Here is a 19699-nt window from a genome sequence, read left to right as displayed (position 1 = left end):
TAATGACATTTACATACCGCTGCAATGCAAATGCACAATGCTTGTGTTGTTCCCTCGCACATAAAAGCACGTTGTGGGATCTCGAACTGCAGTTGGGCCAAACCGTCTATCAAAAAGAGAGGATAATTAGAGAGGATGTGATGAGACAGACCCGTGCCAAGTGCAGACGTGCCTGCTCTGGTGACACCGACAACAAATGCCGTCTTCCGCACACTTCATTTCCATGATTAGAGGGATGCTTCACCCAAGAAGGAGCATTTAACCCACCTTCATGCTGTTCCAAACCGGAATGGCTTTCTTTAATCTGCGGAGCACAGAGGAGAGGTTTAGCAGAATGCTCACGCTGCTCTGTTTTTCCGGCACACTGGTTGATTTGTTACTCTAACTGGTAGATTGCCCAATGCCGCGCGGTAAAATGCAACGGGTGTTGTGTCTCTTGAGTTCATTAACATGCGGCGATGCACAAACTTCCATATTACGCTTTTTCTAGTAATCACAGAAAGGAGGTGGAAAAGAGTCTACTTCACCTTTCCATGAGGAGACGCGAGCGAAGCGGCTTCCTGGACACGCATATTCCATCACTGGACTGTACAGAGACTTCCACCACACACACATCGGCACAATGCCAAATTATTATAACAGTGGAAACAACTTAAAGGGTCATAACACACACAGTTTCTGCCAGTCTCATGTTAATCTTGAGTATCTATAGAGTAGTTCTGTATCCTTCATATCTCCCAAGAGTCTTTAGTTTTATCATATTTATAAAAGACTGTACCGATACAAAAAACAGCTGAGTCCGCGGAGTTAAAGAGTCACACACACACACACACACACACACACATCACGGCATATTCCCTGGATAACTTTCGATTCACAATAGGTTGGTGTTGTTCACATTATATGCACTTGCGTGCCGATTGCCAACAAAACACACACATTTGAGGCAGTTTCACTCACCATCTGCGGTTTCCACTCATGACCGGGAACAAACACACACACACTTGCAGAACTCCGGAAACACAAACTGCATCCACTGTTCCCTTAACACTGGGTTATTTGTGAAGCTGAAAAAGGTGATCTTTCCCTCTCACACAAACACTTCTTTAGTGACATTGTTTATTTCGTGTCTAAAAACAAAATGGCAGCGCCACCGACGGCTCCCGTAATCCAAACAAAGCTTGTGTTGATGTGTGTGTGTGTGTGTGTGTGCTCATCCAGGAGAAGCGCCCATATAAGGAAATCCGCCCTTTATGATGTCATACAGGGCCATACTCAAAGAAAAAAACGTATCCCTACACTTTCACATGAAGGGGTAGGGGTGTCGCGAATCTCTTTTGGTTGGAGGGGTAGGGGTGGAGGGAAGGGCCAGAAAGCTCTTCAAACGAAGGGTTATGAGAAATTTCCCTGCATTTTTATATAAATTGTTGTTTTTTTAATTCAATTAATTAGACATGCTTTGGTTTATTAAAATTTAATTAAACCATTAAAATGGAATCCAGAAAACTTACAACAACAGAAAACACAGAATTTGGTAAAAAATTAAAAATAAAATGGAATTTGAGAAAAAGAAAAAAAAAAGTATTTTATCGGGCCATAAACTTGTATTTTTTGTTAAACTTCTAATAAATTGTTGTCAAATTGTATACGTTTCATCATTTAAATTAATTAGACATGCTTTTTGATCACTAACATGCAACTTAACCATAAAAATGGAGTCCAAAAAAATTGAAACAGGAAAAAAAGGGAATTTGGGGGAAAAATGCAGTGGATACCACTCTGCTTCAAGGGCCAGGGGGAAGGGGTGTAAAACTGAATTGGGGTTTGTGCATCATTCGAAACTGTAAAGAGTCTATTTTTATTGGTGTACGCTCACAATAAAAAAAAAATGTGCTTTTTGTTAAATAAAGCAAACACAAGACGCCGTTTTCTGCCGTCTCGGTTTCCTTTCCGGAAAAAGAATGTAAACTCAGCGTATAGGCTATAGCAAGCTCTTGTGTACCATCTGAACTCTTGTTTTGGGGTGGTGCGTAGATCGCATTGACAGTAAAAGAAATGGACCCAGCGACCCCATAGGCTTCGACGGGGAAAAGTGAAGTCAAGTAGAAGCACTGGCTTCCTGATGGCTGATACACTGCGCAGCCTCAGACTGAGCTTCACCACGTAGATGTGTCTGACAGTTGTACGTCTTCTAATAGTTGTGCAAAGTGAAATCTGAATCACGTTGTTGAAATATTTTGTCCCGTTGCTTTTGGCTCTCAATGGGCTTCTCCACATGCTTCACCCTTGACTTCATCTGGACTTTATGCCTCCACGTCCCCCCGATTGCCTCATAGACAGTAAAAGATTGCCTATGAGCTTCTCCTCCTGTCTATACGGTAATTTGCTCAACAACGTGGTTATGACGCAATCGTTAGCCTATTTTTACAAAAACGGCTTCTACGGGGCGATAGTGTAAGATACAAGGTAATGGAGCCTTTTATACATTGTCGTGTTTCTTAAAGGGTTAGTTCACCCAAAAATGAAAAGTCTGTCATTATTTACTTACCCTCATGTCGTTCGACACCCGTAAGACCTCCGTTCATCTTCGGAACACAAATGAAGTAGGGATGTGACGGTGAGGAAATTTTCCCACCGGTTAATTGATGTGTGACAACACCGGTAATACCGGTATCACCGGCGGAGGCTTTTAAATCACTAATTCTATCTAACCGAAAGTAACATGCACACGAGCGCTCTGAACTGAAAACGCGCCAGTGCGCGCACACCGTGACTGACCGCTCGTCTGTAAATGCGCGCTCTGAGAGGCCATGGGTGCGTCTCAATCAGTTCCCTAGTTCAGTAGTCAGGGCACTGATCAAGCATTGATCAGTCTATGATTGAGATGCACGCCATGAATGCACACTGTTAGTTCGTCCGTAAAGCCTTGTTTATACTCGACGCGCCCGCACGAGCGCGAGGGTGCGCGCGGAAAAAATAAATCCGCGCAGTCAGCGTGGCGCGGAGGCTCGCACTGCGGAGCCAGGCGAAAGTAAACAATGCGCGCTCTGTGCGGCCGTGCACATTTTACTTTCGCTTTTGAATTAGCGCCAATTCGGCTGCGGGTTGCTTGAATTGTGGGTTCATTAGCCTATTATTTTTAATGAAAAACACAACAACAAAACAAATGACAAACTCCCTTAAATAGGCGCTTTTACGTTTCGCTTTGAAACCAAATCTTCCGCGATCATCTCAGTCAGCGGGCGGTGCCACGGTGGGCAAGTGATGTAACCGGTGTGGAGTCTGGGACATCGTAGCAAGCCTAAAATGAAGATGTTTTATTTGAAAGCTGATGCTGAGAAAGGCTTCAGATAGGCCTCCATTGGCATTCAGTACATTTACACTCACAAGACCCATAAAAGGCACTTAAAACGTCGTTACAAAGTCCATCTCACCACAGTGACTCTACAATAATTTTACGATGCGACGACAATAGTTTTTGTGCGGAAAAAAAAAATCTAAATAACGACTTTATTCAACCTCTTCTTGTCTTCCGTGTGTGCCTCCACGACGCATGCGCGAGAATATGACGTAGCGCCGGCGTTCGGGAATCCATGAAATGCACACTTTAACCCCATTTTGAGAACTACGCCGAGACCTAAAGCATGTGTCCGAGCGCCGGATCTGCGTCAAGAAATAAACAATGGACAAATGGAGTCTTTAAACGCCTCAGATGTAAAGTTATTCGCTGTCAAAGTGACGCCAAAATGAATGGGAGTCAATGGGATGCTAACAGCAGGTGATGGCTTGGTTAGCAATGGCCGCCCCTATGGAAGGTACGCTTTCAGGGTGTAGGATTACCCCCTTGGTAGATCGTCTCTTCTTCTTCCGCTCTTTTTCCTCTTGTGGCGGTTAGCAAACAGCGTTGCATTACCGAGCTCGCCCCCTTCTGGACTGGAGTATGGATCGCATGTGACATAGGCCCTGTCCCAAATGTTACCCTAAACCCTCATGGTCTTCCTCTGAGTCGGCACTTTCACGGCGTAATGCCGCTTTGACTGCCGGGATGAAGTGCGGGCTCGGCAGAAGTGTGCATCAAGGGCACATATCGACCTCAAAGGGGGCGCTCGCAAGCACCCTTCTGAGACCTAAAATGACAAATGGGACACCCTGCGGTCTCGTGGACTTAAAGGATTAGTTCACTTTTAAATCAACTTTCGCTGATAATTTACTCACCCCCATGTCATCGAAGTCTTTCCTTTCTGCAGTCGAAAAGAAATTAAGGTTCTTGATGAAAACATTCCAGGATTTTTCTCCATATAATGGACTTCAATGGGCTCCAAACGGTTCAAGGTCCAAATGACAGTTTCAGTGCAGCTTCAAAGGGCTTTAAACGACACCAGATGATGAATAAGGGTCTTATCTAGCCAAACCATCAGTTTCTGTGAGAAACCGAGCAGTATTTATGCTATTATTTGACCTCTTATCAGATGAACGTGATCATCTCTGAGCTCCGCCATAACTTCCACTAAGTGAGGTCAAAATACGAGCGTGGTCATAGATATATACGTAGATGCCTCATTAGTGATTGTACGGATCAATAGAATGTCGATCTACGATCGATATATCTATGACCACGCTCGTATTTTGACCTCACTTAGTGGAAGTTATGGCGGAGCTCAGAGATGATCACGTTCGTCTGATAAGAGGTAAAATAATAACATAAATACTGGTCGGTTTCTCACAGAAACTGATGGTTTGGCTAGATAAGACCTTTATTCATCGTTTGGTATTGTTTAAAGCCCTTTGAAGCTGCACTGAAACTGTCATTTGGACCTTGAACCGTTTGGAGCCCATTGAAGTCCATTATATGGAGAACAATCCTGGAATTTTTTCATCAAAAACCTTCATTTCTTTTCGACTGCAGAAAGAAAGACATGGACATCTTGGATGACATTGGGGTGAGTAAATTATCAGCTAAAGTTTATTTAATAGTGAACTAATCCTTTAACAGACACGCGCACGCAGCGGCCATTGTACGTCCACAAGACCGAAAGTGCGTCATTTGGGACAGGGCCTGACTGTATCCGTCGTCTTGACTGTATGCACCAATCTGTGACGTCCGCGGTTTGGGGCGAATACACGTAAAGTTACACCCCTACTATTTTGTACGATAAAAGTGAATCCAGACGAGGGCTAATGAGCTGGAAAACAGCAGCGCACGCAATACTTTTTCCTGGTTTCATTGTGAATATTGTAAACACACCGCTTTTATTTAACTAACTTCTGCTGTGTTGCCTCAACCTTTAACACCCACAACTCACAAAGTAAAATCTCATTTAAAAATGTGTTTTTAAATCACTGAATAGGCTGATGGTTATATACTATAAATGAATCTGTGTCTTAAATCTCATTGACATTTGTGTACATTTCAATGTGGAGCATCAAGATTTGACATCATTGGTGTTTAGAGTTATTGATGTGCCATTTATGAATTTAAACACAATGAGATTTCAGAGCTACGGCCAAGAGGTTTTATAGATTTAGTGAAAGAAAAACAGGCAAACGATGACAGAATTGTCCATTTTAGGGTGAACTATTCCTTTAAGATACATGAGCACCTCTTTCTCTTTTCTTTCCTCTTTGCATTCACTTATTCTTTCTTCCTTCCACTCTTTCCAGCTGGATTGTTTATAAGATGTTATTATTTTATTTACAATTACAATTTTAGTGCTTCAACCTAAACTTATTTCAGTATTTCAATCAGCTTTATTTCAATGAACAAAAATGCACTTTTTTTTAAAGGTTTAGTTAAGAATAATAAAGTGTTGATAAAATGGAAGCAGCAACAGATCGTTTCTTCCATATTGTGACAAGCATCCGAGCGTAATGGATTATTGAAAAGAGATTTTAGAAAGCCGAGAAGATGATTCATAGAGTGAAAAACTCCATTCATTTTCTCCATAGGGAAATAGATTTTGAGGAAATAGCTTACAAACCTTTAAAGACAGACCTACTGTGAGTTACAAGGTTGTTAATTGATAGTATTTGCTTCTGTTGAAGCCGTCGGTTCGGCTTAGTTTTAAAATAATCATGTTTAACAGCAGAATTCGTGGTGAAAAACTACATTACCCATGATGCTGTCTGAAAATCCACCAATCAGAGTCAAGCAAGCAAAAACGCGCTGAAAGATCTATTTAGCTCCGCCCACTCTCATGAAGCACTGCGTGTGACGTAATCGAATCGCTCTCAAAATACTGAAATGTGTGTGTTAGGTTTAGTGCTTAGTTTTATATCGTTTTTACCTAAATTATGCTGTTCGCAATGCATCATGGGACTGTAGTTCTTTCCCTCACTAAAGCCGTTAAGCTCACAGTCTTGTACTTTTGTCTATTTGTCCAATTTTCAAATTTTTTTTTGCTTCAAATCAAAGTTTGCAATGTTATGATTCACACCGTGGCTTGCTTCATGGCTTATAACGCTTTAACAAAGACTTGCCAAAAATCCCTATGAATAGAAAAAATACTTCCGGAATCAACGCCGGTCAACGCCTTTTCAGGGTTCCCACTCTTTTTCAGCAACCATTTTCCAGTACTTTTCCAGGACATTTTCAATTTTACTACGGCGGGAATAAAAGACAAGGATCATGCCAAATATTGCTTTCTAAGTCTTTAAAAGCTGTACAGTTTATTGCCATTACTTAACAATCCAGCATTTTTCAATATGAGCTCTTAATCATACATTATGACTATGGAAGCTTGTTTACACCACAGAATAGAAAGAAAAGGTAATTGTGACTTTTTATCTCGCTATTCTGACTTTCTCGCAATTGCGAGTTTACATATTTGTGATATAAACGCGAAAATTGTCGCAATTCTTTTTTTCCTCAGAATTGGACTTTATAACTTGCAATTGCAGTTTAGATCTCACAATTCTGAGAAAAGAAGTCAGAATTGCGTGATATAAACTCGCAACTGCGCAAAAAAGTCAATTGTGAACAAAAGGTCAGAATTGCGAGTTTATATCACGCAATTCTGACTTTATAACACACAAATGTGACTTTATATCAAACTTATGTGATTAGGTAGCAGCTTACGACAACAAGATTTTCCAGGACATTTTACATTTTCTCTAATTTTCCATGTCATCAATTTTCCAGGTTTTCAAGGTTTTCCAGGATGAGTGGGAACCCTGCTTTTGTGCAGAAAATTTAGGGTCTAAACTATTGGTTTAGGACACATAAGCACCTGTTTCCTCTTTGCAGTCACTCATTCTTTCTTCCTCTCACTCTTTCCAGGTGGGTTGTTTATAAGAAACACGGATCAAGAATATACAGCTTTCCGCTTGGCCATATTTCTCCACAACACGAGTCCAAACGCCACGGAAGCCCCGTTCAACCTGGTTCCACATGTCGACAACATCGAGACGGCCAACAGCTTTGCTGTCACCAATGCCTGTGAGTGAAAGACGTCAAAAGTTATGTCACAGAGTCGGAGAAAATGAACAAGTTTGTTTTGAGTCGCTGTTATCTGTAGAGTCACTGTAGTCTGATTTCTTGAAGAGTGAAACACGTGTTTGTTTAAGTTGACCTGGCATGTCAACTTCTGACTTAACCAGTGATGTAAGTTTGAGGGCGGGACTATCAGTTTGACTGACCAATGGCAGATGAGGTGGGAAACCTGTCATTATTTTTGCTATTCTGTGCAATGCGGTTAATGCCACAGCTTTACACAGTGTCCTAACTACAAATGAGGTAGCGATACGCAATAAAAGGTTACACGCGACATCTTTTCCATGTTAATCTGAGTTTTTGTCCTAACCAGTTGCAAACGCGACACGCAGTGATTCTATTTTAGAAACGGTTTCTATTTCTGCGACGTCGTGGCACAAAACATTGCAATGATAATCTCTGGTTTTTGAGGCAATGATAATCTCTGACTTTGAACATCATGTAGTGCTCCCATCTTTGTAACATAGTCATATAAAAGCAACAATGGATAATTCACCTCAGATATTGAAAAAGAGCGAGTATATTCTATGACAAAGATTGTTTTGGTAACTCAGCATGCATTTTTAGTAATGTTTAAATGGTGTAATATCCGGGTTCGAGTCCTGCTTGGAGAGGGTGGTTCAAACAGGAGGGGTTACATTGGTGCCGTGACCCGGATGGGAGTGAGGTTTAGGGGGGTGAGTGTAACGGAGGTCAGCTGGTAGTCGCTGTGCGAGTAAACCTCACTCCTCTGATCTCAAGAGACGCTCTAGCGACTGACGCTAGAGTTTGCAGCCTTTAGCCTACTTGCATCCGACTCTCATGCCGGCGGACCCGGGTTCGAGTCCCGCTTGGAGCGGGCGGTTCGAACATGAGGGGTTATTGCATGCATGCAACTCAACAGGGCTGGACATTAACACCCACAAACCTGCCAAATGCGGGTGGATCTCTCTTATCTCTCTGACAGCGACACAAACCCGCCTCCACTCACTCACTCCATTTGCTCCTGGTGAATATTGTTGCTGTTACAGGACTTGAATTTCGCTGTGCAATTGTGTGTATTGTACATAATTTTACTCAGATTTTGTGCTCAAACACCCAAAGTGCGGCACATAAAACCGCCTCTCAGTGCTAAATTGAGTGTTTTTTCGCTGCTTATTGCGCTTAAACAGTCAAACACACACACAATAATGTCAAAATGTCGGTCTTTGCGAGTATTCACGTACACAGTCTGTTCTGTTTTAAGTGAACGTAAACAGTTGAGAAAGAAAAAGCATGTGTAACAGTGTAATGGATCCGTGCGTCAGCACTTAAAGGTAGGGTAGGTAGGATTTGGTTAAAAAACTTTTTTTACAAATTTGTTTAAACTTTCTTTATATATCAATACATAATTAAAATGTAAGTACTCTGAAAAAGTATGAAAATTGAGTGTCTGTAGACCTCTCACGACTGTTTTAAAGACAGCTCATTATTTCCATTCACTCCACCTTCTCCCTTCTGGGCTCTTTCCAAAGCCACGCCCCCAAAACACATGAACGCGCTACACTGACCGCGATCAGCTGGAAGACGCATTATTAACCTGAGGCGAGCGGAGAAGAAGTGCATGTAGTGACATCATGTCAGAATCACATGTAATAAAAAATCTAACTTTATCATTATGAATATAAACAAATAAGATGTCTTTTAGTACTCACTCTCAAGCTAGAATAACGATACTGGTAAAGTTCAAAATACACACACAACACAGTGTCTACGACACACACAGATACAAGATAAAAACATCGGTAGAGTATATAAAAACAAACCAAGGGCCGAAATAAACGTGCAGGTAAAGTTCCCGGTGAAAATGGTAAAAGAGTTTAGACAGAGGGTAGCAGCTAAAGCTAACTTAGCTCTAAAAAAAAGTTTCTGGATGCGGTGAACTAGCTTTTACAAATGCATTTTGTTATCTAAAGTTACATTTTGCGAAATTCAACACGACAGCGATCAACTTGAGCTAAGCATATTGAGTATTTATCATCTCTACTAATGGCTCGCTAAGTGTATAACATTGTAACTTTATGCTAAGTAATGTTATGTTAGCTATATTAGGCAGCTGCGTGTGCTAGTGAGACATGCTTCATGAAAACATAAACCAAAAAAATGTATAATCAAAATGAAAGATTACCTGTCCAGCAGAAATACAGCCTCGTGAACTCCTCAAATCAAACGGGTGCGCCAGGGTTGCCAGGTTTTCACAACAAAATCCGCCCAATTGCTACTCAAAACTAGCCCAAAACAAGCCCAATCGTGTTTTTCCGCTAAAATTCGCAAATCCCGGGGCAAAATATCACATAATTGGGGTCGCTTCAACCCGCGGACATGAAAAACAGCCGCGGCAGTGTTGAAGTAGCCCGACTTGGCAACACTGGGGCGCATGTGGGCGGATCCTGAGCAAAAGCGGCGGTTGCCATGGTAGCGAGAGAGAGTGACAGGCGCCCAAGCCAATCACTTGTTTCGGCCTGAACGAAAATAACAGACCTGCCAACATGTACGCATTTTTCGTACTCGGCACGCATTTTGACCCTTTGGTACGCTTGTACGATTCGCTGCTCTCTATGTACGCATTTTGTTTCATCTCGCATTTCGCCGGTTTCAGTGCAGTCTATGACGTTGATTCTGCTGCTGAGCCACAGCGTGAAAGTGGAGTGAAAAGCTTTCGGCCAATCAGAGCGCTTCATTTTAACCCTCCGCTTACATGCCCGCCCCTCCTATGCAAATGCTTCGAGCCCGCGCCGCGCGCGTTCGTTTCATTTCAGTCAGTGCTTCAAGCAAGCTAGGCAGGCCGGAAAACTGCAGCGTGCATGCCATGGCTGAACCGCCTCACAGAGATGCGCTGTTGGCGGTTACAGCCGCGGATGACTTGACGAAAAAATATATTTTAAATTTGGGCGAGTGGCGGTTGAACCAATCAAATGGAAAAAAATATATATGCATTCTTAAATATTGTTACAGTGCACTAAGCAAACCTGCAAGCCATGAGCTAAGCTGTCAGTATGGAGGCCTAGGCTAAGTTACTTCTCGTAGATATTTTAAAACAGCCAGTCGTTGTAGTCTACCACTCGGGGAATAGGCATTTAAACAGACAGATTATGGAGTGATATAAAAATGGCATCGGGCAATGGCAGCGCGAGATGTTCAGAAGAACACAAGAGCTAAACTTCTACAAGCTCAATAACATCCACAGCAACAAAAAAAAGGTAAAAAAGTAGTCGAAAAACTTTGCCCATCGTTTTATTAGCAGATGTGCAAGGCAAGCGGGCAAGTTTTGGGGTTGTTATGGATAATTAAAATGTGAACATGCACGTTGCACAGTTGTGCGGTTGACTTTCAGCGAATTTTAGTGAATGAATAGAGTTGGCGTTTCTGTAATATCAAATCTCCATAATTCTTTTCTTGTATGATTTTGTTTGGCCTGCTGGTATAAAATGAATTAACGTAACGGTTGTGTTGTGTTGCGTCGCGTCTTGCCACATTCAATGTAGAAAGCATTGCTTTCGTTTGAGGGTGCTTAACTCGCGTCAGTAGACAAAAAGTTACCTGATTGTGACAGATGGTCGAATTCACATGACACATTATAAATTAGCATTATAGTCTGCCATAGCCTACCCTACAGTATAAAAAAGACAAAGCCCTCTGATGCAGGGAAGATGGAAAATGGGGATAAAGACAGAGGTAAAGTGATGTAATGAATGAACAGTTTATCTAATTGCATAGTATTAAGATACTAGTAAATGAATGGCAGTTATTTTTACCTTAAACTTTATGCTAACAATTGTGCTGGGTTGTCTAGAGAGGCACCAGACAGTGTGACTTTACCTTAATCTTGTCAGATTTTTTTAAACGCATGGAATATCAGTTTTTTTATTAATGTTTTTACTCTACAGTTGTGTAGTTGTGTTAAATTATATACATTTTTATTTATTAATTAAAATTCATATTTAATTTGATTAAATATTAAATTAAATGTACATGTAAATTAGTAATAAAATGTTGCTATTATATAAATAGACTATTATGTCAAATTCAAATAAAATATCTACTACTCATTTTCATTCATTGTGAAAATATGAAATGTGCCATAGTTTAGTGGAAGATTGCTGCCATCTACTGGAAAACAAACACTTTTGCTATTGAATACGGTAGTTTGTTATTAATCTTACTATTTGTGTTTAATCTGTCTTTGGTTCTATTTTTGTATGACGTTTAACCATCATCAGTCTTTTTTGTATATAATATCCTGAACACAATAATGGGTGTGCAGTAACTGTATAACATTTATGGTCTACTTGTATTTGTTTATAGAGTAGCTAATAAATCGTAATTGGTGAAAGTATATTGTGTATATTATGTATTTTAGTGTTAGGTATCTCATAGATTACTTACTGGTGGGTGGACAACGGTGGAGCGTACATTGGCAGTGGGCTGTCGGGTGCGCTGGGGGCCCGTGGTGGGGGGGGGGGGGGTGTACTCATAAAGTTTCTTCAAGGTTGGCAGGTCTGAAATAATGAGCGGTTTTTATTGCAGATTAAAAAGCCTAGAGTCACTCGATTTTTATACTCTCTTTTTCAGAGTACTTACATTTTAATTATGTATTGACGTATAAAGAAAGTTTATACAAATTTGGACAAAAGTGTTTTAGATCATTCTTACCTACCCTACCTTTAAAGTGACAGCTGCCTAATAATCCTGCTGACAAATTATATGTTATTAAAAATATCTATATGGCAGTTTTCCCCATGTCAAAATTGTGGCTAGTGAAAATGCTGAGTGGCTGCTGAGCAAAAAAAGTTTATGTCAAGCCCTGCACCTCAACATCAACTCTTGAGCATCTTTCAGCATGCTTCGGTGCACAAATGTGCATCTGTCCGTCTCTGGGCTTGTTAGGATTCGTTTCCGGTCGACTCCTTTTCAGTTGCCTGCAGTTCAAGCCAGAAACAAAAAGAGTTGTGGAGCAGAAATGCTCTCTATGCAGACACAGACATGCTTGAGAGTCTCAAGTGTTTACACACTTAACGTGCATTTTTGAATACTGTAAAAACCTTAGCACTCAAGAGGCCACTGAGATCTTTAAACCTTTTCCAGTTAATGTAATCATGAGAATATGCCTCAGATTCTCTGTCCGCAGCCGCGCTCCACTGGGAGTCTACCTGTATATATATATCATTGATTGATTTTAGCGCAGTAGCGATCGATGCTGACAGGACAGCAAGCACGCCGTGCTTTGCATTGGGAAAAGCATCTAATTGGACATCAGGCTTTTAATAAACGCATTTATGTAAGCCTGACTTTACTGTATGATGATTGTGTGAGCTTTGAATTGGGCAGGCTTATTTAAAATCTGCCTTCATGACTTCTGGCTTTTGTAAATATTGTACAAACAGATCCGACACTGATCCATTATTTACATTTAGCAGTTCGTTTGAGCAGCAGTTTTAAAGCAGCAATACTAGAGAAACATTCAGCACACATTATGACTTCTTCACCAAGGCAATATTTCTCATTTTCTTTTACTTTATGTTTTTTTTTCTCCTTCCAATATTTATATTTTATTTCATTACAGTTAATAAAAATGTTTTTTAATATTTTAAGTTAATGGCTTAACGGATCCTTTGGTCCGTATTGTAGGGAGCGGACTTTCTTGGGTGTGTCGGATGTTGATTGGCTGTTGGGGTGTGGGGGCGTGGCACTCAAAAGTGCAGGCAAATGAAGGGGCGGGGTTTAACCTGCATACGTAACCGGACAGAAGTTTTCACCGGAAGGTTCAGTTAAGACATTTTGATAAAACAATAAAAGGTCAAAACATTTTCAAAAATGTAAAATATACACTTTTTTAACTAAAAAACACTGGGTTAAAAACAACCCAAGGGCTGGGTTGTTACGTCTGACCCAGGATCTGTGTAACACAAAAACTACCCAAACACTGGGTTGTTACGTCTGACCCAGGATCTGTGTAACACAAAAACTACTCAAACACTGGGTTGTTACGTCTGACCCAGGATCTGTGTAACACAAAAACTACCCAAACACTGGGTTGTTACGTCTGACCCAGGATCTGTGTAACACAAAAACTACCCAAACACTGGGTTGTTACGTCTGACCCAGGATCTGTGTAACACAAAAACTACCCAAACACTGGGTTGTTACGTCTGACCCAGGATCTGTGTAACACAAAAACTACTCAAACACTGGGTTGTTACGTCTGACCCAGGATCTGTGTAACACAAAAACTACTCAAACACTGGGTTGTTACGTCTGACCCAGGATCTGCGTAACACAAAAACTACTCAAACACTGGGTTGTTACGTCTGACCCAGGATCTGTGTAACACAAAAACTACTCAAACACTGGGTTGTTACGTCTGACCCAGGATCTGTGTAACACAAAAACTACTCAAACACTGGGTTGTTACGTCTGACCCAGGATCTGTGTAACACAAAAACTACTCAAACACTGGGTTGTTACGTCTGACCCAGGATCTGTGTAACACAAAAACTACTCAAACACTGGGTTGTTACGTCTGACCCAGGATCTGCGTAACACAAAAACTACCCAAACACTGGGTTGTTACGTCTGACGCAGGATCTACGTAACACAAAAACTACCCAAACACTGGGTTGTTACGTCTGACCCAGGACCTGAGTAACACAAAAACTACCCAAACACTGGGTTGTTACGTCTGACGCAGGATCTACGTAACACAAAAACTACCCAAACACTGGGTTGTTACGTCTGACCCAGGATCTGAGTAACACAAAAACTACTCAAACACTGGGTTGTTACGTCTGACCCAGGATCTGTGTAACACAAAAACTACTCAAACACTGGGTTGTTACGTCTGACCCAGGATCTGTGTAAGACAAAAACTACTCAAACACTGGGTTGTTATGTCTGACCCAGGATCTGTGTAACACAAAAACTACCCAAACACTGGGTTGTTACGTCTGACCCAGGATCTGAGTAACACAAAAACTACCCAAACACTGGGTTGTTACGTCTGACCCATGATCTGTGATACACAAAAACTACCCAAACACTGGGTTGTTACGTCTGACCCAGGATCTGTGTAACACAAAAACTACCCAAACACTGGGTTGTTACGTCTGACCCAGGATCTGTGTAACACAAAAACTACTCAAACACTGGGTTGTTACGTCTGACCCAGGATCTGAGTAACACAAAAACTACCCAAACACTGGGTTGTTACGTCTGACCCAGGATCTGTGTAACACAAAAACTACCCAAACACTGGGTTGTTACGTCTGACCCAGGATCTGTGTAACACAAAAACTACTCAAACACTGGGTTGTTACGTCTGACCCAGGATCTGAGTAACACAAAAACTACTCAAACACTGGGTTGTTATGTCTGACCCAGGATCTGAGTAACACAAAAACTACTCAAACACTGGGTTGTTACGTCTGACCCAGGATCTGAGTTACACAAAAACTACTCAAACACTGGGTTGTTACGTCTGACCCATGATCTGTGATACACAAAAACTACCCAAACACTGGGTTGTTACGTCTGACCCAGGATCTGTGTAACACAAAAACTACTCAAACACTGGGTTGTTACGTCTGACCCAGGATCTGAGTAACACAAAAACTACCCAAACACTGGGTTGTTACGTCTGACCCAGGATCTGTGTAACACAAAAACTACTCAAACACTGGGTTGTTACGTCTGACCCAGGATCTGAGTAACACAAAAACTACTCAAACACTGGGTTGTTACGTCTGACCCAGGATCTGTGTAACACAAAAACTACTCAAACACTGGGTTGTTACGTCTGACCCAGGATCTGTGTAACACAAAAGCTACTCAAACACTGGGTTGTTACGTCTGACCCAGGATCTGTGTAACACAAAAACTACCCAAACACTGGGTTGTTACATCTGACCCAGGATCTGTGTAACACAAAAACTACTCAAACACTGGGTTGTTGCGTCTGACCCAGGATCTGTGTAACACAAAAACTACTCAATCACTGGGTTGTTACGTCTGACCCAGGATCTGTGTAACACATAAACTACTCAAACACTGGGTTGTTACGTCTGACCCAGGATCTGTGTAACACATAAACTACCCAAACACTGGGTTGTTACGTCTGACCCAGGATCTGTGTAACACAAAAACTACTCAAACACTGGGTTGTTACGTCTGACCCAGGATCTGTGTAAGACAAAAACTACTCAAACACTGGGTTGTTACGTCTGACCCAGGATCTGTGTAACACAAAAACTACTCAAACACTGGGTTGTTACGTCTGACCCAGGATCTGCATAACACATAAACTACCCAAACACTGGGTTGTTACGTCTGACCCAGGATCTGTGTAACACAAAAACTACCCAAACACTGGGTTGTTACGTCTAACTCAGGATCTGTGTAAACACAAAAACTACTCAAACACTGGGTTGTTACGTCTGACCCAGGATCTGTGTAACACAAAAACTACTCAAACACTGGGTTGTCACGTCTGACCCAGGATCTGTGTAACACAAAAACTACTCAAACACTGGGTTGTTACGTCTGACCCAGGATCTGTGTAACACAAAAACTACTCAAACACTGGGTTGTTACGTCTGACCCAGGATCTGTGTAACACATAAACTACCCAAACACTGGGTTGTTACGTCTGACCCAGGATCTGTGTAACACAAAAACTACCCAAACACTGGGTTATTACATCTGACCCAGGATCTGTGTAACACAAAAACTACCCAAACACTGGGTTGTTACGTCTGACCCAGGATCTGTGTAACACAAAAACTACTCAAACACTGGGTTGTTACATCTGACTCAGGATCTGTGTAACACAAAAACTACTCAAACACTGGGTTGTTACATCTGACTCAGGATCTGTGTAACACATAAACTACCCAAACACTGGGTTGTTGCGTCTGACCCAGGATCTGTGTAACACAAAAACTACTCAAACACTGGGTTGTTACATCTGACTCAGGATCTGTGTAACACATAAACTACCCAAACACTGGGTTGTTACGTCTGACCCAGGATCTGTGTAACACAAAAACTACTCAATCACTGGGTTGTTACGTCTGACCCAGGATCTGTGTAACACATAAACTACTCAAACACTGGGTTGTTACGTCTGACCCAGGATCTGTGTAACACATAAACTACCCAAACACTGGGTTGTTACGTCTGACCCAGGATCTGTGTAACACAAAAACTACTCAAACACTGGGTTGTTACGTCTGACCCAGGATCTGTGTAAGACAAAAACTACTAAAACACTTGGTTGTTACGTCTGACCCAGGATCTGTGTAAGACAAAAACTACTCAAACACTGGGTTGTTACGTCTGACCCAGGATCTGCATAACACATAAACTACCCAAACACTGGGTTGTTACGTCTGACCCAGGATCTGTGTAACACAAAAACTACCCAAACACTGGGTTGTTACGTCTAACTCAGGATCTGTGTAAACACAAAAACTACTCAAACACTGGGTTGTTACGTCTGACCCAGGATCTGTGTAACACAAAAACTACCCAAACACTGGGTTGTCACGTCTGACCCAGGATCTGAGTAACACAGAAACTACTCAAACACTGGGTTGTTACGTCTGACCCAGGATCTGTGTAACACAAAAACTACCCAAACACTGGGTTGTTACGTCTGACCCAGGATCTGTGTAAGACAAAAACTACTCAAACACTGGGTTGTTACGTCTGACCCAGGATCTGTGTAAGACAAAAACTACCCAAACACTGGGTTGTTACGTCTGACCCAGGATCTGTGTAACACAAAAACTACCCAAACACTGGGTTGTTACGTCTGACCCAGGATCTGTGTAACACATAAACTACCCAAACACTGGGTTGTTACGTCTGACCCAGGATCTGTGTAACACAAAAACTACTCAAACACTGGGTTGTTACGTCTGACCCAGGATCTGTGTAACACAAAAACTACCCAAACACTGGGTTGTTACGTCTGACCCAGGATCTGCGTAAGACAAAAACTACCCAAACACTGGGTTGTTACGTCTGACCCAGGATCTGCGTAAGACAAAAACTACCCAAACACTGGGTTGTTACGTCTGACCCAGGATCTGTGTAACACAAAAACGACCCAAACACTGGGTTGTTATGTCTGACCCAGGATCTGCGTAACACAAAAACTACCCAAACACTGGGTTGTTACGTCTGACCCAGGATCTGTGTAACACAAAAACTACCCAAACACTGGGTTGTTACGTCTGACCCAGGATCTGTGTAACACAAAAACTACTCAAACACTGGGTTGTTACATCTGACTCAGGATCTGTGTAACACAAAAACTACTCAAACACTGGGTTGTTACGTCTGACCCAGGATCTGTGTAACACAAAAACTACTCAAACACTGGGTTGTTACATCTGACTCAGGATCTGTGTAACACATAAACTACCCAAACACTGGGTTGTTGCGTCTGACCCAGGATCTGTGTAACACAAAAACTACTCAAACACTGGGTTGTTACATCTGACTCAGGATCTGTGTAACACATAAACTACCCAAACACTGGGTTGTTACGTCTGACCCAGGATCTGTGTAACACAAAAACTACTCAATCACTGGGTTGTTACGTCTGACCCAGGATCTGTGTAACACATAAACTACTCAAACACTGGGTTGTTACGTCTGACCCAGGATCTGTGTAACACATAAACTACCCAAACACTGGGTTGTTACGTCTGACCCAGGATCTGTGTAACACAAAAACTACTCAAACACTGGGTTGTTACGTCTGACCCAGGATCTGTGTAAGACAAAAACTACTCAAACACTTGGTTGTTACGTCTGACCCAGGATCTGTGTAACACAAAAACTACTCAAACACTGGGTTGTTACGTCTGACCCAGGATCTGCATAACACATAAACTACCCAAACACTGGGTTGTTACGTCTGACCCAGGATCTGTGTAACACAAAAACTACCCAAACACTGGGTTGTTACGTCTAACTCAGGATCTGTGTAAACACAAAAACTACTCAAACACTGGGTTGTTACGTCTGACCCAGGATCTGTGTAACACAAAAACTACCCAAACACTGGGTTGTCACGTCTGACCCAGGATCTGAGTAACACAGAAACTACTCAAACACTGGGTTGTTACGTCTGACCCAGGATCTGTGTAACACAAAAACTACCCAAACACTGGGTTGTTACGTCTGACCCAGGATCTGTGTAAGACAAAAACTACTCAAACACTGGGTTGTTACGTCTGACCCAGGATCTGTGTAAGACAAAAACTACCCAAACACTGGGTTGTTACGTCTGACCCAGGATCTGTGTAACACAAAAACTACCCAAACACTGGGTTGTTACGTCTGACCCAGGATCTGTGTAACACATAAACTACCCAAACACTGGGTTGTTACGTCTGACCCAGGATCTGTGTAACACAAAAACTACTCAAACACTGGGTTGTTACGTCTGACCCAGGATCTGTGTAACACAAAAACTACCCAAACACTGGGTTGTTACGTCTGACCCAGGATCTGCGTAAGACAAAAACTACCCAAACACTGGGTTGTTACGTCTGACCCAGGATCTGCGTAAGACAAAAACTACCCAAACACTGGGTTGTTACGTCTGACCCAGGATCTGTGTAACACAAAAACGACCCAAACACTGGGTTGTTATGTCTGACCCAGGATCTGCGTAACACAAAAACTACCCAAACACTGGGTTGTTACGTCTGACCCAGGATCTGTGTAACACAAAAACTACTCAAACACTGGGTTGTTATGTCTGACCCAGGATCTGCGTAACACAAAAACTACCCAAACACTGGGTTATTACGTCTGACCCAGGATCTGTGTAACACAAAAACTACTCAAACACTGGGTTGTTACGTCTAACTCAGGATCTGTGTAACACAAAAACTACTCAAACACTGGGTTGTTACGTCTGACCCAGGATCTGTGTAACACAAAAACTACTCAAACACTGGGTTGTTATGTCTGACCCAGGATCTGCGTAACACAAAAACTACCCAAACACTGGGTTGTTACGTCTGACCCAGGATCTGCGTAACACAAAAACTACCCAAACACTGGGTTGTTACGTCTGACCCAGGATCTGTGTAACACAAAAACTACCCAAACACTGGGTTGTTACGTCTGACCCAGGATCTGTGTAACACAAAAACTACCCAAACACTGGGTTGTTAC

General features: G+C 42.0%; 1 protein-coding gene across 2 annotated transcripts in view; it reads left to right on the top strand.

The window, feature by feature from the left end:
- Positions 1-19699, top strand: part of gria4a (glutamate receptor, ionotropic, AMPA 4a) — a 205340-nt gene that overhangs the window by 1094 nt on the left and 184547 nt on the right. For both annotated transcript variants that reach the window (XM_079822838.1, XM_079822837.1), the window contains exon 2: positions 7277-7435. In XM_079822838.1, the coding sequence (XP_079678964.1) occupies positions 7277-7435 (159 nt within the window). The remainder of the gene's footprint in view (positions 1-7276; positions 7436-19699) is intronic.

This window comes from Gobio gobio, assembly GCF_949357685.1.
Source record: "Gobio gobio genome assembly, chromosome: 8".
Classification (NCBI taxonomy): Eukaryota; Metazoa; Chordata; class Actinopteri; order Cypriniformes; family Gobionidae; genus Gobio; species Gobio gobio.
Note: the sequence above shows the minus strand (reverse complement) of the source record. Positions and strands in the feature narration are given on the sequence as shown.